General features: G+C 44.9%; 1 protein-coding gene across 3 annotated transcripts in view; it reads right to left on the bottom strand.

The window, feature by feature from the left end:
* The window catches only part of ARHGEF10 (Rho guanine nucleotide exchange factor 10), an 888,980-nt gene that overhangs the window by 502,722 nt on the left and 359,016 nt on the right, over positions 1–27,242 (bottom strand). For all 3 annotated transcript variants that reach the window (XM_086926411.1, XM_086926413.1, XM_086926412.1), the window contains 3 exons: positions 20,353–20,445; positions 16,984–17,154; positions 5,081–5,226 (listed from right to left, as the gene is read on the bottom strand). In XM_086926411.1, the coding sequence (XP_086782537.1) occupies positions 5,081–5,226; positions 16,984–17,154; positions 20,353–20,445 (410 nt within the window). The remainder of the gene's footprint in view (positions 1–5,080; positions 5,227–16,983; positions 17,155–20,352; positions 20,446–27,242) is intronic.

The following is a 27,242-nucleotide window of genomic DNA, read 5'->3' as shown; positions in this document are numbered from 1 at the left end:
GCAAATTGGTATGCATTTTACAATCCACCTTGCAATTCCAGATTTTGATATTGGGTTGCCTTTATGTGGTGGTGAGAAAGACACAAAAAGTTGTTTTGTTTTACGAAAATGTTTTGTTCTTTCAATGTAATAAAGGAAGGCTCTTTTTACATCAAGTGTATGTAGAGCTCTTTCTGCAACTGTTAGTGGTTGCGAGAAGAAAACTGGCAACTCCACAGACTGATTGAGATGAAAGGGAGAAATAACCTTAGGAAGGAATTTTGGATTGGGTTTAAGAACTACTTTGTTATGATGGAGTTGTAAAAATGGTTCTTGAATAGTGAGTGCTTGTATCTCACTAACCCTTCTAAGGGAAGTAATGGCTACAAGGAAAGCGACTTTCCATGTAAGAAATTGTAACTCACATTTATGCAGAAGTTCGAATGGAGGGCCCATTAGTCTTGTGAGAACAATATTCAAATTCCATACAGGTGAGGGTGGTACCCTTGGAGGAATTATTCTTTTGAGACCTTCCATGGATGCTTTAATGGCAGGTACTCTGAATAGCGATAGATGTTGCCTATTTTGTAAGTAGGCTGAAATGGCAGCGTGGTGCAGCCTAATAGATGTGTATGCTAGACCTGACCGTTGAAGATGTAATAGATAAAATATGATGTGTTGAATAGACACATGTAATGGATTAATATTGTTGTTGTTACAGTAAATAACAAATATTTCCCACTTGCCTGTGTAGCAGGCTCTAGTGGTGGGGCGTCTAGCTTCTTTGATAACGTTCATACAGTCAGAGGGAAGGTTAAGGTAACCAAACTCTAAGACCACAGGAGCCAGATCGCTAGGTTGAGCTGTGCTGGGTCTGGGTGTCTGATCTCTCCATGGTTCTGGGTTAAGAGGAGTGGGGAGAGGTGTAGCTTTTGGTGCGGGACTACTGATAGTTCCAGCAATATTGTGTACCATGGTTGTCTGGCCCATGCTGGAGCATCTAGGATAAGTGTTAGTGAGTGTTGCTGCAGTTTCCGCACCACCAGTGGAATGAGTGGGAGAGGCGGAAAAGCGTACTCAAATCTGCCTGACCAATTCATCCATATCGCATTGCCTTTGGACAATGGGTGTGGATACCTGGCAGCAAAGGTTGGGCATTTGGCATTTTCGTGTGTGGCGAAGAGGTCTATGTTTGGTTGCCCCACATGTGGAAAAACGATTGAAGAACTTGTGGATGAAGTTCCCACTCGTAAATATGTTGCGCTTGACGACTTAACAGATCAGCTATATTGTTCTGTACTCCTGGGACATGTTGGGCTAGGAGAACATTTTTCTGAGGAATAGCCCATCTCCATATATTTTGTGCTGGTTGGAAGAGTTGTAGTGAGTGTGTCTCGCCTTGCTTCTGTATGTAATATATTGCTGCCATGTTGTCTGTTCGGACTAGGGCAGTTTTGCCTGATATTTGCTTTTGGAATGCTTTTAGGTCTAGAAATATAGCTAATAACTCCAGATGGTTGATGTGGAGTAATTTTTTGTTGAGGAGTCCAGATATCCTGCATGGTGTGATGCAATAGATGAGCTCCCCAGCCGGAGAGCGATGTGTCTGCTGTCATGACTATCTGTGGAACTGGCTCTAGGAACGGTCGCCCTTTGCAAAGGTTTTTGGTGTTCTACCACTGCAGAGAGCGATGAGTGCGACCGTCTACCAACACCAGATCTGTTAGCTGACCTTGAACCTGGTTCCATAGACGTGCTAGGCCCTCTTGTAGAGGACGCATCTGGAGTCTTACGTGAGGCACTATGAATATGCAAGAGGCTATCATCCCTATGAGCTGCATGAACACTCGAGCTAGAAGAGAGTGTTGAGGCTGAAATTTGGTTATTAGGGTTTGCATGCTTGCTATCCTGGCTAGACTGGGATAAGCTAGTGCTTTTTCGGGTGTCTATAATGGCACCTAAGTATTGTTGTATGTGGGACGGTTGCAGATGAGACTTTGCGTGATTTTCTGTGAACCCTAAGTTGGTGAGCAGTTGAATAGTGGCGTGAGTGTGATGTACACACTGACTGTATGAGCTGGCTTTTATTAGCCAGTCATCGAGATATGGGAAGACGTGAATGTGTTGTCTTCTGAGATGATCTGCAACTACCGCTAGGCACTTTGTGAATACTCGGGGTGCTGTTGTGACTCCGAATGGGAGTACTTTGAATTGGTAGTGTTGACCGTCCACTACAAACCTGAGGTATCTTCTGTGAGATGTGTGAATGGGAATATGAAAGTAGGCGTCCTTGAGATCTAAAGTGGCAAGGAAGTCGCCGTGTGAAAGAAGAGGAAGAACATGTTGCGACAATGTGGAAATGGTCTGATTGTATGTACAGGTTTAGGGGTCTCAAGTCTAGAATAGGTCTTAGAAAGCTGTCATTTTTTGGAATGAGAAAATGCAGAGAGTAAACTCCTGTGTTTTGTTGGTGAAGGGGAACTGGTTCTATCGCACCCTTTTGCATGAGTGAAAGGACTTCCTGCTTGAGCAGCGATAGATGTTCGAACGGCATTGGCGCGGTCTGGGTGGTATGCTGGCGGGGTAGAGGTAAGTCTAGACAGTAACATGACTGAACGATTTGTCTCACCCACCTGTGTGAGGTAATGTTGTTCCAGACAGGAAGGAAATACTGTATTCTTCCCCCGACCGAAGTGGAATGGTCTGCGGGGAGTGGAGGGAAGTCATTGGGTAGGTGTGGAGGCAGATCTAGTAATATTAGTCTTGCCTCTACCTTTGTTATTATTGCCTCTGTACCCACCTTTCTGGTAACCTCTGGTGAAAGTAGACTGGGTGGGAACCCTGTAAGAGGTGGAGGGGTTGTCAGAGGAGTAGCCTCTGGAGGTGCCCTTGTAGAAGGTACGACAAATGACCATCTGGGCACTTACGATTGCAATGCTCCCATGGATTTGGCTGTGTCCGTGTCCTTTTTAATTTTTTCTATAGATGAATCGACGTTAGGTCCAAATAAGTGTTCCTGATCGAAATGTTGGTTTAGAATAGAAGTTTGAACTTCAGGCTTAAACCCAGAAATGCGTAGCCACGCATGTCTATGCAGAAGGACACTTGTGTTCCCTGCTCTAGAAGTGATGTCCGCTGTGTCAAGAGCACAGCGAATGGAAGTATTAGTGATCACTTTTCCCTCTTGTATAAGGTCATTGGCCCTGTGTTTATATTTGTCGGGAAGGTGCTGTAGTAGGGATTCTAACTCATCTTAATGTGCCCTATCGTACCTGGCTAGCAGAGCTTGAGTGTTGGCAATACACCATATGTAAGCAGCTTGGGACGCTGATCTTTTGCCAGAACCGTCCAAGAGTTTGGACTCTTTATCAGGGGGTGGAGCATCACCGGATGACTGAGAATTAATTGGCTCTTTTTCTAGCATTAAAAACTACTAATGAATCTAAGGGTACAGGGCCTTTAATATAAGCTGGGTCTGCAGGGGCAGGCAGCTTTGTATTTCTTTTCAATCATGGGGTTGATAACTCTAGCCCTAACAGGATCTTTAAAAACGTCGGGTGCATGCTTGAAGACCCCTTTTAGCATAGGCAAGATAGAGGTGGTCCTTTGTGACGTGTCAGAAGTGTACATTAGGAAATCCTCTTCCACTGGGTCTGTGTGTAAGTTAACCCCATGGTATTGTGCAGCTCTGTAGAGTAGAGGATTAAAACCTGTTGTGTCCTCAGGAGGTGAATACATCCTCCTGTGGGAGATTAGGGATATCTGGAGTGTTGTAATTATCCCAGGGGTCAGGGGAAGAATGTGGACGAAGGTCTACTGGTGGCTCTTCACCGGCCCCCTCCCCTGTGTTATCTGAACTATCATCATTGTCCCTTGGTGGGGGGGATGGTGTAGGACAATGGTATGGTAGGTGAGGTGGAAGAGAAGGTGGGGGAGGAGGAGGCGGTGATGGAGAAGGAATTCTAAGTGGAGAAGTGGCAATGCCCCTTTTCTTTGGTGGTGGAGACGATGCAGGCGTACCCAGTGGTCTCTTCTTTGAGCGGAGGATGAGCTGACCAGTTTTAGGATCTTTTATAAGAGTCTTTTGTTTAGGATCTTGCCTAAAAATCTCTTCTGGTCCTTCGGTGCCGACTTTTTGGGTTTGGCTGCCTTACGGGGCACAGTCTCTGGCACTGACTTGTCTTTCGGCTTCGAACTGTGAGGTTTTACAGTCTCTGAATGTGGAATCAGTGTTTTCTTGGTTTCCGAAGGTTTTTTCGGTTCTGAAGTTTTTGGCTCCGAAGGTTGTTCTGAATCTTAAGGGAGCGGCTTCTTGCCCAGCTCTGAGTGTTTTCTCGGAGTGGAATGGTCGGTGGTTGGTTTTGGTGATGAGTGCTTCGATGTAGAGGTAGTGTTCGGCGCGGAGGAGGAGGGCGTTTTCTTTTTCAGTGCCAGTGAATGAGTTTCGGTACCGACAGCAGGCTGACTCGAGCCTGAGTGGCCTGAAGGCTTAATAGGCTTCTTCGCCGAGGGCGGGGCATGAGAAGCAGTCTCTCGGTGAGCACCAAGGCCTGAGGGTGAAGGTGTGACCGGAGCCTTTTTGGATGGTGGGTGGAGGGGGTTGGGGTTGACGTTCTTACTTACGGCCCGCTGCGCCAAAGTGAGATCTTCGATATCGGAGTCCTCGGCTTCGGAGGCGCTGTATATTTTGACCCGCTCTTGTTCTGGAACATTGACTCCCTCTTGGAAGATGTCGTCGGGAATGGAGGTCGACGAGCGAGCCATTATTCTTCGAACTCGACGATCTCTAATGGTCTTCTTGGAGCGGAAGGAGGCACAAGCTGCACAGTCTCTGGCCTCGTGCTCCAGTGAAAGGCAGAGGTTTTGTTATAGTGATTATGCTGAAGAACTGTGAAATCCCTGTGCAAGCTAGACTTGTGAGTGGAGAAATGGAAAAACATGTATAACTGCACAAATAAAACCAACACAAAATAACATACTAATTGCTGTTGAAAGAAATGTTAATGCAAATTATTTGTATACATTAAACTCTGGTCTTACATTGAAAAAATTACTTGGGATGAGACGTTTGTGTAAATGATGAGCAAGACAGGATACTTACCGCGTGTTGACAGTAGCACACATTAGTACATCATTTAGCATGAAGAGTCGTCGTTCTTTCGTTTTGATAATTTCTCCTCTCTCACCGTAAACTGTTTCGAGCATATCATCAGACCGGATGATGTACCTGTTCTCACTGCTAAGAAGCTGTGTTGGGGAAGAAACAGATGTTTTATGATCACTTTTCACACAGTAATGGACACGTACAATGTCTGTGCTCTAAAATATATAAGATAATATAAGATAATATATTTATGAGGGGCTATTTTGATTGTGCTTACATCCTTTGATACATCCCTAGCTTTAGCCTTGCTCCGCCTTTATTCCCCTTAAAATAAGCTAAGAAAGAAAAAATATTTGTGAACTGTCTTACGCTGCAAAGCATACATTGTGTCCTGCTCCCGTTCCCGGCGAAGGTCATCGAAAAGGGCGTCAACAAACAACTGACCAGCTTCCTTGAAGAAAACAACATCATCCTGGACACGTCCCAGTCCGGGTTCCGTAGCAACCACAGCACCGAAACTGCCCTCATCGTCGCCACCGATGACATCAGGATCCTGCTCGACAACGGAGAAACCGCGGCCCTCATCCTCCTGGACCTGTCTGCCGCTTTCAACACAGTCTGCCAACGCACACTAAAAGCATGCGTCCATGACTCCGGAATCCAAGAGAAGGCCCTGGACTGAACCACCTCCTTCCTCTCTGGGAGAAACCAGAGCGTCCGCCTCCCCCCTTCTGCTCCAAAGCCACCGAGATCATCTGCGGCGTACCACAAGGATCATCCCTCAGCCCAACATTGTTCAACGTATACATGGCACCGCTCGCCCACGTCGCCCAACGGCACGACCTAAACATCATCTCATATGCTGACGACACCCAGCTGATCCTTTTGCTCACCAAGGACCCCCGCACCGCCAAAACCAACCTCAACAAAGGAATGAAGGCTGTCACCGACTGGATGAGGAACAGCCGTTTGAAACTGAACTCGGACAAGACAGAGGTCCTCATCCTCGGTTTTACCCCCTCAGCCTGGGATGACTCCTGGTGGCCAACAGCATTAGGAGCACCCCCTACAACCACCGACCATGCCCGAAATCTGGGGGTCATCCTCGACTCCACACTCCCCTTGATGGAGCAGGTCTATGCCGTCTCCTCCTCCTGCTTCAACACCCTCAGCATGCTTCGCAGGATCTTCAAGTGGATCCCCATCACAATTAGAAGGACGGTCACCTAGCCCTCGTCAGTAGTAGACTGGACTGAAGTAATCTGATACACAGGTCTCTCAATACTTGCTCGAAATTGATTGTTTCAAATGCACAAGAAGCAGCTAAAGTTCTTAACACAGCTACATAATTTTCGATTGACTCATCGTCTTTCTGCGCACGGGAATAAAATTTGAATCTTTCCATAACTACGTTAATTCTCCTACCAAATCTGGTGGCTAACTGTTTTACCACGATCTCAAAAATGTTAAAATCACCTGCTCCATCGATGGGAGGCAAGTTCTCTAACTCCTTAAGGCCTGCGCCACCTAAACAATTCTTTAATAAGGCTAGTTTTCTCTTAGCTGAGCAACCATCCTCCTCTACTACATCCACGTATGCCAGGAATGTGGGATACCACAGGTCCCATTCTACCTTAGGATCCCCAGCAGTGGGTAAAAAATGGGCAGGAGCAGCAATGTTATTAGACATTTCTAGTAATAATGAGGAACCTGCAGGGAATAAAGCAGTTAACACAGGAAAGCAAGAAAATTTTTACAATGTAGGTAACTTAGTCAAACATTTGAGTGCACACTGAAAATAATAAATTAATAAAATAAACGTAGTCACCGTGGTCAACTTCGTTTCTTGAGAATAGCGACAAGGGTAATTACCATAGTCAATAGTGTTCCTTCAGACGTTAAAATAAGAAGACGAAAAAAAAAATAATAATCCAGCAGTTCACAAAATGTAGATGTAGGCTGTATGGTTTCAAATGGAAGAAATGATGATTTTCTCAACCAACATGTGCGAGGCTGAAAGCACACGATGTAAAGTTAAAACGACGTAATTGTCAAAAATGGTCGCTGTGCGACCTCTGACCTTTGCGTAGTTGAAGCGTGAGGTTAATGCGTTCAGCGCGTCGTGTCGAATGTTGACACGAAGCAGACGCGGAAGGGAAGTCAACGCGACCTGGAGCTCCACGCGAAGACTGACAGAAGAGCACACGCGGCAGAATGTTGACACGCGTTTGAAGGAAAACAGGTCAGCGCTTTAACTCCTTCGTTTTCCGACAACCCCAAACGCCAAGAAAAGAAAAAAAAATGTTAATGTAGGTTAACGCGGGTTGAGGAAATTGTCAAGGTTAGAGGGGGCAATAAATAACACACAGCAATCGATGACAGGAAACACGTAGTTGCGCACTGCCGCGGGTGCGATCAAAGCACTTGATAAATTACTGCCGCTGGTGCAATCATATTACACGTGAACAGAGAGGAACAGAGGTAAAAGAGAAATACCTTAAAACGTGTGAACGCTGGTCCTTGGTTTCTTCTTTTTTTTTTTTTATATTGTAAAGATAAAAAAAAAATAGTACTTCTTGCATTAGGCAGAGGGTGAGTCCTTCTTCATCCCAGTCGTCGCCAGTTTGTGAAGTAATCTGATACACAGGTTGCAGAGGAAGTAGTTTATTCAGATCCACAGGACACAGCTTGTACAACCACTTGTAGATAGAGCTCAGCAGAAATGGTCAACTACCACACAGAGAATGTAGAATGCACATGACAAGCATAACTATTCTAAGAAGGCAGTGACACACTGTTAAAGGGATACTACATGGACTACGGCAACGCATTCTACGGAGGAGTCCCGGCCAAACTCCTGAAATGGCTCCAACGCATCCAGAACACCTCCGCACGCCTGATCCTCGACATCCCGCGCCACAGCCACATCACACCCCACCTGAGAGGCCTGCACTGGCTCCCCATCAACAAGAGGATAACCTTCAAACTCCTCACCCACACACACAAGGCACTCCACGACACTGGACCACCGTACCTCAACAGCCGACTCAGCCTCTACACCCCGTCCCGCCAGCTCCGCTCTGCAGACTGCGCCCTCACCACTGTCCCCCGCATCCGAAGAGTGACCGCCGGCGGCAGATCATTCTCCCACCTCGCCGCCGAGACGTGGAACACCCTCCCCATTCCCTTACGGCAGACCAAAGACCTCCTAACCTTCAGAAGACTCCTCAAGACCTGGCTCTTCGAACAGTAGCAGCGTTCCCCCTCCTTGCGCCTTGAGACCCTCACAGGTATGCAGTGCGTTTTACAAATGCTATGATTGATTGATTGAATAGTGAGTCAACAAAGCTCCACACCCAGTGATAAAGCGGTACAGCATGTTTAGGCCCATGGGTGGCACCAAACCGCTGAAGAGCAGAAAACACCAGGTCAATGGCCCCTTATGAAGTTAAGGATGTGTGGGGGGAAGTTGTCTTGCACAGCTGGGGGAGGCACTACCATATAACACCAGCTACTGGGAGGATGAAAACGTGATGCCCAGCTAATGAAGCAGATCACATGCACAGTAAAATGCAGTACACACTCAAACAGCCAATAGATAAACAGTGAGGATAGATAGTCAGGAGGTAGGGAAAGTAAAGTAAAGGGGGAAGATAGTATTACATCACATGCAATTTTATGACTAGTTCATAGAAGAATGACATAGTTCCTAGGAGTAACCTCAGCAGTTTAAGCATACAGGGTAACTAGTCATAACACCATGGATTTAAATGCTCCTGGGCGGTACAAACGCAAGAATAACAGGCATTGAAAATGCAATAGGCCTCGCCTTTGATTAAGTTAAAGCCATTTGCTATGCTAATGGTATTGTATAGCAAAGCAAATGGCTTTAACTTAATGATAGGCGAGACCTATTGCATTTGTAATGCTTGTTTTGTTTGTGTTGCAATTTTATTTAGCTTAGCGCGTACTCGACCTGAAGGTCTGTTGTGCTTTAAATGAGCACCAGTTATACTACACAAGGATACATTCCGTTTTTTAGGCACAAGAGATTAAGTGATTTGCCCAGGATGTTGAGGAGATGCCGAGACCCGAGCCAGCTTCCCTACCTCCAGAGCTGGCAGCTCTGGCCCGAACACCGGGGTGACTGGTGAACAGTGTTTTGCTTCAATCAGCGCACCCCTCAGGTTTGGAACTAGCCTCAAACCTGCGGGAATCAGTCTGCCCTTTCAGGCATACCAACTTGTGCAAAACTTTCACCTTTGAAGGAGGGGTCAGGGCTGTGTGCCTATAACAACTTGGGGCACGTTAAATTCATCACACCCCCACTACCCCGCTTCCTGGGGAGATCTCACACCTCCTGTGCACGTCGGCTGCACCGAGCCTCGATACGATGAGCTGGAGACCGGCTCTCTGCAGGGGTTCGCAGCTCGTTGTGTGCACACCCTGTGGTAGCGCCTTCTCGCTTACATTTGCACGTCAGACTGTTTGCAGTATGCCAATGCTTAAGTAATGGGACCGAGTGCCAGTCTGTTTGTTGAAGTCTGTGTCCTTCTGCGATTCTGAGAGGTTCCTTAGGTTTATTTTGAGCACTGGCTCGGGTGACCAGAACTTTGAATGTGTTAAAAAAAGTTGGTACTGCGCAGATATTAAGGCTGGCAGGGGCGGCCTTAGGCATGTGCAAGCTGTGCACCTTCACAGGGCCACCAAATCCCAGGGGCCACCACACCAATATATATCCTTAATATAATAATCATCTGAGGATGGATACATATTTGTGTGGTGGCCCCTGGCAGGGATTTGGTGGCCTCTGGCTCTGTTCCACTTCCAAACACCCTGACCCCCCCTCTTCACTGGCCTCCGTGCTCCGCCCCGCCCCGCCCGGACCCCCTCTTCCGGGGCCTCCTACCTACTCTCCCTGCCCAGGGCAACCATGAGCCTAGAGCCGCCCCTGAGGCTGGGGGTCTTTTATGCCAGAGGAAGACGTGGAGACTCCGGGGCGAGGTGGCTGCACCGACGGTTAGGGGAGTAACAGTGTACAGACCCTTCAGGATTTCGCCATTTGCCGCGAAATCTGTACTTTTGCAAAAATGCCGCGATTTTTGCAAAAATGCCAGCAAAATCTGCAATTTTGTAAAAAAAAAAATCCATCAAATTCTGCACAGGTCTATCTTATTGATTTGAGGGACACCTTGGCCTTTAAGCTCTCCCATCTTGCTGACTGATGTCAAGGGAAATGCCTCCAGCTCCCTGTTTGGATCCTGAAATGTGTCCGTTACTTATCTTCGGTGCAGAGTTGGCCGCCCGCCCCTTATTCAAATAGTATCCCTTAGAGGGGTAGGAAGGGTGTGAGCCAATCACCACTGTTATTTCAGTGGGCCAGTGCCTCCCCGTAATAATCTCGGGCCAGATACAGTAGGCCAGGCCCCGCCTGGTCCCCCCACACGCTCGGAGCACTTTATTCCTTTCTTAGTCTCTCAGGCACTGCCCCTCGCAGCCCTCACTCATACGGCCTGCGCCCTTTCAGGCCTCACCTGGGAAGTACCACGCCACGACTCCACCGTGTCTGGCTGTTTGTATCGCTGTTTCAGGCCTCTCCACTGTTAAATCTCCAGAGTTAAGTCTCAGGATCAGCACTAATGCCGGCTCGTCACTCACAGCGCGCCCCATAATTGCCTGTCATGGTCCCAGTGACTGCCGCTCGCCGAGCTGCCCGTTTCAATTTCGCCACCTGCCCAGGCCTCCTCTGGGCATGCCACTAGGAGCGGCTCCCCTTGACGTCGCAATGTCTGCTCTGGTCTCTGCAGCCTATGAGTCTCCTAGGTGCCACCTGTCCGGCACTTGGTGACCAGCGCCATCCAACCTCATAACGCCATCCAGCACAGGGTTCGCGCAGCAGCCTAGTCTCAACTCCTCTGATCTCCTCGCCCGGCCGGGTCAATTTCTTCTGTTTACAGGGTGATCATCAGTGTCGGGCCGCCGTCTGTATGTTCCTTAGTCTATCCCTGGGTTTGCCTCCCATGGTATTTGTTTCAAGAGGACGGATTAAGGGGTTGGATCCCCAACCGAGCAGATCTCAGCTCTTTCTTGCCCACCAGAGCACCTTAGTCCAAGGGCCTCATTTCAAGACTTTCATTATTATTTATGTTGTGTTTTAGCCGGTAATCCAAGGATTACGTGATTTCAGGCTGAAAATGAATGAAAATGAATGAAAATGAATGAAAATGAATGATTATGAGTAAAATAAAGTGCCGTAAAAATGCCGCTAAATTTCCAAATTTGTGCCGCTAAATTGCCAAATTTGTGCCGCTAAATTTGCTAATCCATGCGCTATATCCTGGGGGTCTGAGTGTATGTCAGGATGGACAGGGCAAGTAAGCAAGGGGATAGAGGAACAACGAGAGGTGGGGGGGCAGCATCTACCTGTCATGCAGATGGCTGTCCCAGAGAGGTTTACTTCGAACAGCACCTGCAGCACTGCCTGCCTGTAACCGTGAAGCGGTATGCTTTTATGTATGCCTGCGTGCTGTTTGTTTAGAATTGTGTTAATATTCATACAGTTTGGTTATTGTTTATTGTCAGATGTAAATTAAATATCCACTGGTTGTCGCACCTTTACTGAAAAGTTGATTGACAGTTCTTCTCAGACCCCTTCTGCTTGAATAATTTGTGTTTCAATTCCAATTAGATTTCAGCATAATTACAGCCCTACTGTTCTTAAAGCATAGTGTCTGCCTCTAGCTTTCTGCCCTGTATTAAAACCCTCCAAGCCCTGGAAAGTTGTCTTTAAATGCCATCAGTTTAATATGCCCAACAAAACAATTCAGGCAACTTCAGGACAGTGAGTACTAAGTGGGATCAGAATGCAGTTGGCAGCTCGCCAGCTGATTTACATCTTGCAAATGGAAATTCGGTTTTTCTCTTTATTTTACATTTCCTTGGCAATACGCCAGGATTCCAGGTGCATCGGTAAGAAGACAAAGGGGTCTTTTTCAGCTGAATGCTATAGAGGCATCTAATCAATAAACACCCTCAAGATAAAAAGTATGATTTATTGGATACAATGTACCTACATCCAGATCCTTAGGCCAAAGGAAAGGCTTTTATTTTTCATATGACAGACTATAAACATTCCCGTTGTTTGAGAATGTTAGAGTTCTGGCAATATAGTGTGTATCTGTATATGGTATTAAATCGTGCACACCTACAACACAGCAGTGCAACTGTACAAGTGAAAAAACTCACTGGAGCAGGAAGATGGCCAGTAACACGGGTGACGGGGGGGCTGGCAGCAGTTGGTGGATAATGTAACCTTTTCTGTGGTGTGGGTTTGGTGCGGTCTTTGTTGTTGATTGTGTGTATAAATGCAGCAACTGTATAGCACATAGTTACCCGCAAGGCTGCAGGGCGCTGTACAGGGTCAGAATAACCAGTAATGAGCCATAAATGGGTTTGGGTGAAAAGAACCTTAGGCTTTAATGTTAGATAACTTTCTCTTTCCTTTTCACTAAATTGCTTCAGTAAATTCTGATGTTTATTCTGTCATAATCTTAATTTTGAATATAAATGAGCAGAGGCACATATCCCTAATTGCACTATATACGCACTTAATATTCATTAGTCAAAAATCGTATAGCTTTAATTAATTTTTTTTTTCTCTCTCTGTTTGTTTAAAAGGAGGCGGAGGAGAGAGAGAAACAGAAAAAAAAAGAAAAAAGAAAATAATCTCCTCATTCACTTAGGTCTACCTACCTGAATAGTTAACGGTTAGACTTTTCTGTAGGGGATCAACTGGTGGGGCACTATCTACTGGGACTATGTTCCGGTTAGATAATGCAAGGGTTCTTCACGGGGGGGGGGGGGCTCTCACCTTGAGCGGGTGAGTGCACAGGGGTGGCAAAAATATAAAATGTCCTCAATAACTAGTATGGAAGTTTTTGGAATGGTAATTCATGTTTTACATATCTCACATATCTTACATATAATTGTTGGATACAAACATTTAACAGTATTACAAGTATCTCTTTCTGATGTAACACCAATCAAGTTGTCCTATTGGTTAAGAGATGAGTAGTATAGGTCTCCTTTCCTGGAACGTCAATGGCCTGCGCACTAAGCCCCGAGCAAACAGAATTCTACAATATCTGAAAGACTCGGATGTGCAGGTCATGGTGTGGCAGGAAACCCATCTTACGCATACTGAAATGTCGGTAATAATTAAAAAGAATAGATGGATCGATTTTATGGTCTCTACCACACAAACATCCCACACAAGAGGGGTTGCAATTATCTTTAAAAAAGGAGCCAAAGCTAAGCTAATCTCACAGGTCGTAGACTCTTCTGGTAGGTGGGCTATAGCGTCAGTTCTTATTGCTGGGATTTCAATTACAATATTCGGCTATTATGGTCCGAATCAGGACGACCCCGCGACATTGGAAACAATTTTTTTGCAGTTACTATCAATTTCAGGACCTATAATTTTAGCCGGCGACTTTTATATTGTCTTGGACCCCATTTTGGACAAGTCCCCTAATAATCGTTCCAGGGTTTTGTCTAAAACCAGATCCTTTCTATTAGATGCCATGAGACAGCAAGGGTTCGTTGACGTTTGGCGACAAAGGTCAGGAAACCAACAGGGGGTTTCTTACAGGAATTATAAATATCACCATAAGTCAAGGATCGACTATATGTAAATTAAATATCCACTGGTTGTCGCACCTTTACTCAAAAGTTGATTGACAGTTCTTCTCAGACCCCTTCTGCTTGAATAATTTGTGTTTCAATTCCAATTAGATTTCAGCATAATTACAGCCCTACTGTTCTTAAAGCATAGTGTCTGCCTCTAGCTTTCTGCCCTGTATTAAAACCCTCCAAGCCCTGGAAAGTTGTCTTTAAATGCCATCAGTTTAATATGCCCAACAAAACAATTCAGGCCACTTCAGGACAGTGAGTACTAAGTGGTACCAGAATGCAGTTGGCAGCTCGCCAGCTGATTAACATCTTGCAAATGGAAATTCGTTTTTTCTCTGTATTTTACATTTTACATTTCCTTGGCAATAAGCCAGGCTTCCAAGTGCATAGGTAAGAAGACAAAGGGGTCTTTTTCAGCTAAATGCTATAGAGGCATCTAATCAATAAACACCCTCAAGTTAAAAAGTATGATTTATTGGATACAATGTACCTACATCCAGATCCTTAGGCCAAAGGAAAGGCTTTTATTTTTCATATGACAGACTATAAACATTCCCGTTGTTTGAGAATGTTAGAGTTCTGGCAATATGGTGTGTATCTGTATATGGTATTAAATCGTGCACACCTACAACACAGCAGTGCAACTGTACAAGTGCAAAAACTCACTGGAGCAGGAAGATGGCCAGTAACACGGGTGAGGGTGGGGTGGTCTGGCAGCAGTTGGTGGATAATGTAACCTTTTCTGTGGTGTGTGTTTGGTGTTGTTGACTGTGTGTATAAATACAGCAACTGTATAGCACATAGTTACCCGCAAGGCTGCAGGGCGCTGTACAGGGTCAAAGGCAGCGATACACTGATCCAGAGATTGGAGGTCTGCCTGGGTTCTAAGAGCGGATGTGCGTCATAACCTGGTGTGTGGAATATGCTTTTATCGCGCAGTTTTCCTCACCTTGAAAGCATGGTTTTAAAGTATTTTTTCTTGGTGTGCCAGAAAGCAGGTGCTCCCATTATTCTCGACAAAGGTGAAGTGCAGAAGGAAGTTAGTGTTGCCAACGTGCAAGCTGAGGCTTACGAGCGCTAGTGAGTACAACTTTGCTACAACATTACGCATTTTCACATTGTATTATGGGAGAATTGAATCTCGCATGAAAGAATGGTTGTTTTTTTAATATCAAAACAAATCTGGTGTGATTTACAGTTGATTGTGGTTGAAGGTTCTTAACCATTACCCACCCTTGCCACCTTCAGTCTGTCATGTTTCCTGTAGTGAGAGTATGTTGATGATTGGGGTGAGTAGGCGTACATGTTAGTCTAATAGTGTTTCCTGCATGTGGATAAAGTTAAGGACAAACTGCTCAAATGGTAGTCAGGTCCGTGACAAACCGCCCTGCATTTATGATTTACGGTACTGAAGTGCGTCACAAATGCACTTAATAATGCAGAGAGCTGCAGTCTTATAACCTGATGGCCCTGTTGAGTATTTTGTCCTTGCTTTGTACTTTGGAATTCAAGCGCCTCTGTTCTGCTTTGCTATTGTCTAACACTTGGTTTTAAGCCCCGGAGAGGTTGAGCAGCCTCTCGTCTCCTTGCAGCCAGCCAGCCTCTGCTTGGCAGTAACGTCGCTCACTCAGTGCCGAGCTGCTGTCCCGCCATGGCTGTGTCATTAACGGTGCCTGCATGCTTGCTAAAGGCCACTCTGCAGGAGCAACCGACTCAATAGACAGAGTTCACCTTTTGGACTTTAAATGTGTGCGCGCAAAGTCGGGCTGCAAACTTAAGGTTGGACAGAACTACAAGTATTAGAACACACTTCAGAGAAATCATGTCAGGAAAAGGGGCAAATGCAATGGATACAATTTCGTTACCCACTTCTAAATAACATACTTTGGATTTACATCTGGTACGTAGATGTACTTAGCTTACTTCACCACAAGGTGGCGCGATTCCACTTTTAGTAACAAATACTTGGCCGGATCTTTTTAGATTATGAAATGTTTTTTATGAATAAATATGATGTTTTTAACCTATGATACTTGTATAAATAGAGATATACCTGAAAAAATCCTTTTGTCTCCACACTCTCATTGGTTCTACTTGATGTCTGATACAATCATTTGAAATAGTTCCGCTTTGTATAAATTGTAAATTTGTTAACCCCTATACAACCTCAGATATAACCCAGTGGTTACCCACTGTCTCTTATTTGGATCCCTCTGAGACTTTAGTCTCTTTACCAAAGAATACATGAAAAGGGAACCCTTTTATTTGTGTTACGGATCTTTCTTTACCCATCTACTATAAGAATCTATGGTGCTTTTCACCGATAACAGAGGGAAAAACAATCATCTAGTGATTGATATTAAATATAGATATTTTCACATACAACTTTGTACTTGATGGTGTCGCTTGGTATCTCTATCACAGACATTGCGCCTCTATTGTATTTTATCTCTGTCAGTTTTGGATTTCACTTTAGTCTTAACATTCAAATATAGCAAGTGGTTTCTGACCCACTTTTCTGGGCCATTCCCTTTCAGTGTTCTAATTAATCCATATTGGAACTGTTGATTTTAATCAATATCCAAAGCGGAACCAGGTCAAGCTGAAACAAGCGCTCGTCATCTGTTTTCATTCAGCCACTTGTTTATATTTGCATCGTGCTTTCACTGAAAGCGCGATGCAAAAATAAACACGGGGTTGAGTGAAAACAGATGGCCCAGGAAAAAGATAAGAAAATGCTTTGCAACAGCTGCAAAGTAGGCGAGACAGTCCTTATGGGCCGGACACAAAGGCGGAAGGGCAGCAGCTCCAAAACCCCATTTCCAATGGCAGGCCATCATTTAGCATAAACGGTGACGCAAGCAAATGGAAATGAGGGGCGGCCTTCGAGTCTCTTTCTGAAAACCCCTCAGCCACAAAATCTCTTGCTGAGCGAGCAGCGCTTTGCGCTGTAATGCTAGACGAGACCTAAAAAGGAGAGCCAACTAATTTACAGGAGGCACATGAGCCGAGCAATTAAGCCATCCAGCCATGTGCAAGAGGCTGACCCAAAACCTAATCTTTGTATTCTGGAAATAACAGGGTTGAGTTCTTTAGGAAAGGAGGTTGCTCTCTGTATAGCCAATAATTCAAAGTCAAAATAGTTAAGGAAATGATGTTCTGAAAAGGCAGATGGTCTTTCGTTAAAGTCTTAAGTGGACTGACCTTACCTTGTTTAGGTAGCGCTCATTGATTGCTTTTGCTATTTGCTTGATTTCAAAGCGCTGATCTGCATCTCTCTTCCTTTCATTCAGCTTCTCTGCTAGTGTTTCAAGCTCAGTGAGCGCCATCTGAAGAGGAAGCCTGTCAGGATGTCCTTTAATTGTGTGCTTTAACATATCCTAAAACATAAGGAAACACTGCCTTGATGACTTTCAATGGGAAAATATACCAATGCGTTAGTGGTCTCTTAAAAGCAGGAAATGCAGATAAATGTTCAAGTATCCCTCAATTCAGACATATCTATGATATATACCCAGTATGACTCCTGGATAAGAAGCCAATAATACTTTACAGCATGTATGGTGAGTTATGTTACATGCTCCTATTTGTCAGCAAGTTGCCATGAATGACATATATAAGAGCCTATGTGTAAAGATAGCACTAACACAGGATGCTGTGGACGTCTAACTCTCCCTCCATTACATGATGGTTCTACCCATTGCTCTATTGCCTGACATTTTAACCCCTTTTAGCTGGTCCTTCTTTATCCATGCAGTTACATTTATCATTTATTTTTAATGTGAACACTTGAGTCAATAGCACTTAATACATTTGAAATGGGAATAGGAACCCTCAGTCATTGTTCACAGGTTTTCTGTGAGTATGCACAATTTTGCTCTTCTAAATGTACAACAAGTTACAACAGTTATATTTTACTTTACAAGTTGTATTGAACTCACTTAGGTCACCAGGTGTATGATTTAACGTGTGGAATGGACTACTGTAGAGGTAATCTCCAGTATAGTCTTACTTTTTCACTTCTTTATTTGCATTCCCTCTCAGACATCTTGCTTTCATTAGTAAATCCAGGGATTTAAGTGAGCCAGGTCTTGCCTGTGCTCAGCACCAGCCACTCTAATAAGCAAGTGCTGAGACGGGTACCTATTGGGCTCTCCATGTTTGCCCTCACCATCATGGAGAAAACAAATCTTAACTCTGCAGCAGTTCCACCCTTCACTGCCTGTGATGTAACTTCAAAGAGACTAGTTATAGTACGTTCACTGTCACATCATTTCAGATCTGAAGCATTTTCTTTATTATATACAACAAAGCCACAGTTGTTGCTTATTTATCTTATGCAACTAACAGCCATTAGCAAACCAAATAGTCCTGGCTTGTTTTAAGAGTAATGTTACTTGTATTATATATCTGAATGCCGTGAAAGAAGCAGCAAAATACCTATTGGGCGGCACACTATGCTTTACACAGATCTTTAGCGTACTTGATTTTTATGCCATGCCCTTAATTACATCAGCCACACCCCTTTAAGAGACTCTCCCACACCCCTCAGATTTTTCATCCCACTTACAGCCACTGGTAAACCTAGACAAGAATTTGAAGCAACTGGATTTCAGTGGAGCCTGTTGGAACACTAATCATCAACCCCCCCTAGCTTGCTCGCCTTCTTTTTTTCTTGGTCAGGATAGTAAGGTCGGCAAAAACAATATGGGTCACCCCTTTCACTGAATCCATTGGCAGTTCCTAACAGGATGTGGGGTTCTGTAAGAGAGTAACCACTCCGCAGCTAGTATTCACCTAGGAAACCATCTCTGCTAATCAGTTGCAGCAAAACTCCATTAGATCTCTTGGAGGATTTCTGAAACTGAGATTTACACCGATTAGGCCTTGATGATCCATCTATAGTCCCCTTGAAAAATCTCATGACTCAAAAAGTGTTGACATGGAATGCAAGAACTTTTGTTTAATATGTAACAGGATCCATGATTCATTAAATGTGTCCTATTAACTTGCCAGAGGGAACATGAATGGCGTTTCGACCATATCAAATTATTAGGTCATCATCAGGACTAGAAGCAATATTCAAGAGCAATCATCAAATACCCAAATTATCAATAATGTTTGTTTGTTGAGTTTTATATAGCACTGGCTAGACTCAAAGGTATCAGAGCGCTTTACATGAGGTACCACAAAGTTACAAAATTACATCAGTTAACAGGTTACATAAGTTACTAGAAAAACATTTAATGAGCATAGGAGATGAGACAAATGGAGCGTAGAAGGGTAGGGTGAAGTGGTAGGAGAGATATACGATGGTGAGATGAAGGAAAGTCTGCCACAAGTCCAGCTGGGTAGGTGACGGCCGAGGAGGAAGTCCACAGCCCATCTCTTCTTCAGGTATCAGGTAGCTCCACCGGGCATCGGCCAAATAGCAAGGTCTCGGTTAAAATAAAACATTTTAAAGAGCATAGGAAGACGAGATAAATGGAGCGTAGAAGGGTAGGTGGAAGGGTAAAAGGGTAGGGGAAGAATACTACGGAGAGATGAAAAAAAGTCTGCCCAAAGTCCGGCTGGGTAGGTTACGGCTGAAGGGGAAGTCCACAACCCATCTCCTCTTTTGCTAACAGGTAGCTCCACCGGGCATCGGTCAGCTAGCTAGGTCTCAACGGTTAACGGGCGGAGAGCATTGAGCACTTTCCGTGGAGATTATTTCTTCCTTTGTGAATTCCTATTGCAAATCACTTGCGCATTGGATGCAGTCCAGCACGTATTGATAATTTACGCGCTGAATTCAGTTCTCAGTTACGGGATAATTGCTGCAACTCTCTGTATTGAAAATACAGTTCCTAGAGTTTTTGGGTAAAGTTAAGGCATTTAAACAAACTTTGATTGTAATTTTGACGCAACCATTGACTATGTCACAAAAGGTATTTGATGAGTGCTGTTGAATATTGCTTCTTTGCACATTTCTTTTAGAATGCTGGGATATTTTCAGAACAGCATTGCTTTCATAATATACACGATGTGGCATAAGCACTGAAATCCCCCTGTAATCACACGAAATTTAGACTTTGAATGTTTACATTGTTGCACTTTGCAGTTGTAACTGTAATCCAATCCAATGCATAAAACTGTAAATAAATAGGATGGATTTGCGCATCGTTGTAGGTTGTTAAACAGAAGAAACCACCAAATTAGAACTGATACCAAGGCAGGCTCTATGAAAATGGACATCGTCTAATAAAACACCTGGGCGCCATCTGGTGAAATATAGCATCTCCAGCTGTTCATGACAGTTATACACCTTTGTAGCAGACACGGGAAAGCATCAACTCGTCTTCTATGCTACCAATGTTTGTAGTACTTCAGCATTGCACATGATTTATTAAATAATTCATTTTCATATTACAGTCGTCAGTAACATCGCCTAATGTTTAAACTCTATTTCTAGGGATGAGTAGACACCATCCAGATGAATAAAGGATTTCCTTTCACTTGAAGTTAAACAAGTGTAGTCATAAATAATATCATACATATTCAGAACAAACAGGTTAGTTCATTTAAGTAAAGACGATTACCTGAAGCAAAAGAATAAACTGAGGAAAGCGTTGGATTGGTTTCATCATTAAACCATAGAGAGTAATTCGATCAATGCTGGATTCCTGGCACTGCTGTTATAATAAAAAAAAACGTACAACATTTGACTGAAATGTTATTTACAATAAATATTGTACTATCGCAAACCAAGTAAAATGTGTTCCTAATAAATTGACATAATACTGATCAAAATGCATTTAATATGAAGAAGTAAGAAAAAGTAAGAAATGACTAAGAAGACCCCACATTTCATTTCCTACCATCCTGCAGAATATAGTATTGCCATAATTCTCACACACGAGTTAACAGAGGTCAAACAGCTTTGTTGTTATGACCCCTTTGCTTCATGGGCACTGTGCCACCTGGAATGGCATTATATCAAAACATAATAATCACTGACAAACCGAATAGGTCTTAATTTAATATGTCAAGACATGCAAACACGGGTATCCATAAATGTTTATCATATACATTGCATGCACAAATGCTGTTACACATTAAAGACTGCCCTGTTGGCTTTGCTACTATCGTGAAAAAAGCTGCAAAAATTGCTTTCAAAATAGTATGCATATAGGAGAAAAAGACCTGAATGTGACAGCGGGATGATTGTATGTATGACTTGATATTTGTAGAGAGAAAATATAGATTAAGAGCAATGGAGCACTGAGTGGGGCAGGATCCCTGGGAAGATGCAATTATTGGGGGAAACTGTTAAGAGCAGTGGTCCTTAAAAATGTATTGGTGATGATCTGATGTAGGATGTCTTACAAAGGACCCATACTTTGGAACTCCCTACCCACCGAACTGAAACAGATCAGGAATTTAGTGTTATTCAAGAAAAAACTGAAAACTTACCTCTTCACCAGGCCATAGTTTTCATCCCCCCTCTTCAGCTACTACGCACAAAGTAATCTGCCTTAAATTGCAAGCAACAGCGCAGAGATATCCCTTCGGGAATTGACTCAGGCGCTTTACAAGCAAATAAATAAATAAAATAAAATAAATAGATAGGGATGCGGTTCAAGAACCTGGGAACAGAAAATGAGAGGCTTGCATTTTGTTTTTTCCTTCTTGCAATGTTGTCTCTCCGGTCTACTGATCTCCTATTCTGGCGCTGTGCCCCAGATATGGCTTGTTGTTTTGACAAGCGGTGGTCTTTCTGTTGATGGCTTTATAAATGGTTCAGCTGGTATTGAAGATGATCTGGTCTAAAAGGGGGAGTGAGTGTAGATATTATCACATCAAGTACTGTGGTTGAAATGTCTTCGAAGTCTTGATGAGCCATGCTACTGCATGTAGGATACCCCTCAGGGATGCTAGAGAGTCTCTGGGGTACTGCTGAGCATGGCATTGCTTCGATCTAGATAAGAGAGGACTAAGGCATCAGTAAGCCTGTCTTGTATTCATCTGGTGAAATAGCTTCACTTTTTTTCTAGAGAGAGAGAGAAAGAGAGAGAGGGGGAAACAAGCTGTGTTGGTACACCTGGTGATGCGTAACTTGAATGAGAGGTTTGTTTAAAGGGAGATTTACATGGTCTGCCAGCTTGGGGGGTGGGGGGGGGGGAGTGGAGGGGGTTGGGGGGAGGGGAGGGGAGGGAGTGGGGGAATTGGTCTAGTAGGCCTTATTTTGTGAGCCTGTCTTGAATCTAGGGTTGTTTGGTGCCGCTGGCAAATAGGATTAATTTACACTTTGTGGGGTTTATTTCCAAGAAGAAAGCTATTATCCAACATTGGGTGAGTTCAAGGCAGCATTTGAGTTTCTGTTTAGCTTAGGTAGATAGATATCATCTGCATATTAATGAACTTCAATCCTGATGTCTGTAAGATAGGATCCAAGGGATTCCATCTAGGAGAGGGGATGGAGCCTTGAGGTACTTCACTGATGGGGAGTTTCCTCTTGATCTTATGGAGCCTATTTGAATGACCTGGTGCTGATTGGTGAAATAGAAGAACAACCGTTTCAAGAAAGTGTATGAAAATTCTATGTATGTTTTTAGGGGAGATCAGAGTTGGCTTGTGGATAGTGGCAAAGGCTACAGAGAGGTCAAGAAGGACCAGAAGGTAGGGATCGTTCCTTTCATAGCGTACTTGGAGTATGGCTTCCCAGTGCTGCAGCATGGTCTGAAGCCGGACTGCCAGTCCTGTAGATTATTCTTGCTAATGTGCACCTGTAGCTATTTTGCTGCTGCTTTCCCAATGATTTTCCCTGTTAATGGAAGGAGAGTAATAGGGTGAAAGCTGGATAGAATGGCTGGATTTTAGCACTTGAGCACCTGACCCACCTTAAGGGCATCAAAGAATGCTACCCAGCATAAGAAGGCATTAAGAATGTGGAGATGGGATACAAGGGCCATTTGGTGATGGAAGAAGAAAGTGTGTCATCTTCATAGGAGTTTGCCTTAAGAGGCTGTATGATATTGGAAGGGTTAATGTGCAAAACTAAATTGAATGAGGTTCATTTGTATATAAAGCTATGGGGCATGGCTGGAACGTAGGGACTGTTCAAATGGTAATGATTTTTAATCTGGTTTTGTTGTTCTTGTATGTGAAAAAGAAGTTGATGGCATTGCATTTGTTTGCCAAGTGTGTGCACTGGCAGATGACTGGTGCAGTGGTGATAACCTTGATGAGGGCTTCGCTTCTGTTGGTTATTTTACTGTTGACTCTGTGTATGGAGTAGGGTGGGTCATCTGCATATTTTGATCTTTTGCATTTCTATTCCCGTTTTTGTATGTTATGTTTATTTTTAGTAGCCTATTTAGTGTACCAGGGTGCTTAGGTGTTGGCTTGGGGAATCTTGCACCCAGTGGGCTTAATGCTCAACATGACTTCAACATAGTGTTGTTAATGCCAGAGAGAGTATTGCCATAAGTGGAGAAATTGAAGTGTTCTTGAAGGTTATTTAGTTCTTCTTGGATTTTTCCAGATGGATATCCTTGATAGAACAGAAGATTACTTTTCCTCTTTTCACCGGGCTATCATGCTGAGATGTAATATATGTGATGGTGAAGTGGTCAAGAAAGTCCAGGGCACATTAGAGGACCCAGTGTGAAGTGATTAGAGGGCGTTGGGTTATTGATAGTCTTTTATAGCTAATGGGTTCACAAGTCGGTAAACAACTTCCTTCATGTATTTCGTATTGGAGTTGCCAAGGACTTTCAAGCCTCTGAAGGATATGGAGTGGGATTGTTGGATAGAGGTACATGTAATGAGGTATGAGAGTTCTTCTAGGATGCAGTAATTTGGTCCAAGTGGTCTGTTCATTAGATGAAAGAAGCTGTTTTGAAGGTTGAGAGAGGCACTTGAAAGAGAAGGAGCTTGAAAGAAGTAGGTATGGTACAGTTGCTAAGAATACAGGGCCATGATATCCTTATAAGACTGTAAGTCCCATTCTTGTTTTGAGTGTGTGGTATATCTGTTGGATGCTATAAACCTCACAGATGAAGGCACCCAGGGTGTATGTGATAGTAGGTATGACAGGATTTTCAATGAAAAAGAGTGCATATAGTTTGGCTAGGTGATGATGTGGAGCATTTATGACTACAGAATATGAATTGAAGAATAGCTATTGAGTATATTGTGCTGTGTGATGGGTGCATGTTCTAGTGAGTGGTATGTGGGTGAATGAGTTTGATCTAGATATGAGTGTGGAAGTGGTGATATCTGCAAAGCACATAATGAAACTAGTTTACCTGGAACAAGGATCTTAGCCCTAGGTCCTTCCAGGTCAAGCGCGTAAGGCCCTGCTCTGTGTCCACCCTTAACTGGGGAGACGCGGCAGTGTTAAGTACTAAAGAGTGGACTAAATTAAAAGAGGAAGATGGGGGCTTGGCCTGCAGCCGACTGAGGTGGCCTCCTAATTGCCGAGCTCCAATCTCCAATCCACACAATCTGGCAAAATCTATCCTTTTCAAGGGCACTTGCTCTTCTCCCTCATATTGTAACTCCTGTTGAGATGTGGAGCTGAAAATTGTGGCCCCTCTGTCTCTGGGACTGATGCCATCAGGGAAACTAAAGCAGCATTCTGTGCCTCGTGAGTTGAGGCCGGGGGCGGGCCACCACTCATATACTGCTGTGTGGGCCCTCAACAGGCGGCGATTAAACCTGGGGTCTGCTGGGTCTGTGCACAGTAGCATCAATCCTTGCAGTTGAACACTGCTGCCCCTGTGGATTAAAGCATTGGAGGCTGTAGCCTGCATCTGGCGGGACAGGTGGTGAGGTGGCGCAGCTGGGTCTGATCAGCCAGGGAGGTGTGGGGTGACTGGTGTATCAGAGGCACGTCTGAGGGCCTTCCGCCCTCGCTAAAACTGGAATCGGTCTCACAGAGCCCTCATTTGTTTGGGTGCTGTGGAATTGCATGGTGAGTGAATGAGGGTGTAGCAGCTGACTTGGAGGGGCCGGTACGCAGCTTGAGTAATTGTCTAGTGGGTGAGGCCCATTACACCGAGTGCCTGACAGGGCCAATGCTGTGCCGTGCAGGACTGGGTGGTCTGTGGCTCATCTGTTGGAAAAGGACCCTGAGTGGGCCCCTGTGAGACCTGTCAGATGCGGCCAAATGGGCTGCATGGTGCGCACATGGCCTCAGCCAGGCAGCAATTGCAAAATGGAGGCTGATTACTTTAGGAAAGTGAAAATTCCATTGAGGGTCTGACAGCATCTCCTCTGGCTGGATAGCCTGCATCTGCCCCTCAGTCGGTGCTGATGCACTCCTCTCTGGCCTGAAGTGGTACTGGATCCCCTCGCTGTGTCTGGAGTTGTGGGGAGGGTTTAGAGTGCCTTCATAGTGAGTCACCGTAAAGCTGTTGTGACAGCCTGCTTTGACCTCACTTCCCTGCACCCCCTCTTACTTGATTTTATTGGCTGGACTATCGTGGTCCCTGCACTACTTCTGTCTCAAGGGCCCATGCCACTCTTGAAATTAGGCCCTATTTTCAGTGGAGGGGCTGGTAGCGGGGCGGACTCAGGTGGAACCACATGGATACCACTCCCTTACTTGTGATTCCATATTGCCATGTGGTCCATAGGCATCTATCTGCCAGAGGTTATCTTGGCCTGTGGTGCTCAGTGACCAGATCTAGGGTCACATGACTATGTGTAGTTGGAGGTTAGTCTTTGTGCATTCCTGCCAGGCAGTATCAAAAAGGAGGGTCTGGGTGTTGGCAGGCTAGGCCATCATGACTCACTGGGAGGAAGCTGTCACCTACCATACTTGCATTTCAAAGGCATGGCTCAGCTCAAACGCAACATACTTTGCACTAGCCTACTGTGACTCCATACAGACTGGGACCGGGGTAGGGAGGCAGGAAACTTAAGATACCTCACTAGGGGAAAACTCCAGACGTTTCTTCCACTACAAAGTGGAAGAGGGGACCCACAGGCCCACTCTTCAGTACACTCCTGGACCTGTGAAAACTACAAAAGAAGGACTGCCCTCGCGACAGAAGAACTACCCTGTGGGAGGCCTGCCCTGCTTGCTGAGAAGGAAGACTGGACCTGGTAAATTAATCTCAGGCCGCCATCAGTTGCTAGCAGCAGAGGCTGGGGGTCACCATTAAAAATGCAGTAGACCTTTGAAGCTCCCCTTTTCAAGCTTGTCCATCGTGGGGGAGGAAGAATTACACCTTTGCCCAGGATGTGCATTGTTTCTGGTCCCAGAGAGCAGGGTATCTCAACCCAGGGGTCTAGAAACATGTCTGGTGGTGGCTGGCTGCCTAAAGCCGGCCAGAGACTACACCTGGGTTAGTAAGGGTTCAGGAGGCACCTCTCAGGTGCCCTCTGGGCACTTTGTACAATAGATCCTCCACAGGCATCAGTGGGGATTGATTGAAAGCAGTAGTGTTGTACCAAACACTCCTATACTTAGAGTTCTGGAGATCCCAGCCGATGTACTCTCTATGGCTTCACTGGCACTTACAATTTTGGGAAATGATGCCCAATATTGTAGGAGCATATCTGCTCATGCAGATATGCCCTCACCTCTAGGATAGTGCACCCTGTCTTAGGGCTGTGAGGCCTGCTAGAGAAGTGACTCACCAATGCTGCCAGACAGTGTTAGGTGGTATGGCAACCAGACAGCGTCCTTATCGACTTTGTTGTTTTCTTTGTCACAGGGGCATGCAGGCTGCAAGAGCAGGGGCATGGTGCCAGGGAGTGTGGTCCCACAGGACCCTCTTCAGCTCCCAGGGACTAAGTACATAGGGTACCAGTCACTAGGGACTTATAGGGGGCAGAGGTACCAATTTGGAGTTTGTTTTAGGTAAGGAGCACTGGCCCAGAGACACATGGATGGCTGAGTGACTCAAAGGGTCAGCTGACTTAGCTCCTGTTTTAAGCTACCGGGGCACAACAGACTCCAAAGGCCACTCAGCAACTGCACAGCTGACCTGCTGCATTTGGACCTGCCGGGTCGTGCAACTGGACCTACTGGCCTCTGCAGGAGTGAGTTCCTGATCCCCAAGAGGTGCCTACCAGGTACTGGACACATGGTGTGGTATCAGCTGAGCTCATCCTTGACAAAAAGGAGAAATCCTCAAGTTCTGGGCTCTTCGTGACCATGAACGGGCACATTCATGCAAAAATCTTGCCATTCATGCTGCCGGTTAATGCAAAGTTCTGGCTAACCCAACTCTTCTTGCTACAGCGACCATCAGCAACAACCAGCAATACTAGATCTGCACTTCTTGTGACAGCATTAACAGCCTGCTGGGACCACCAATGCAAAGCTCCAACACCAACCACTCGTGATGACCAACAGTATCTCCGTGGTACAGCGACAGCCTTCCCCAACGTGCTCTCTACTGCTTGTGGACCCCTCCACTGTGAGCAGAACTCTTTTGCTTGACTTTAGAAGGTAACTTTTTCAGCAGGACTA

This window comes from Lissotriton vulgaris, chromosome 6 (genome assembly GCF_964263255.1).
Source record: "Lissotriton vulgaris chromosome 6, aLisVul1.2, whole genome shotgun sequence".
In the NCBI taxonomy this organism is placed as follows: domain Eukaryota; kingdom Metazoa; phylum Chordata; class Amphibia; order Caudata; family Salamandridae; genus Lissotriton; species Lissotriton vulgaris.
The sequence above is the reverse complement of the archived record's forward strand: the minus strand, read 5'-3'. Positions and strand labels throughout refer to the sequence as shown.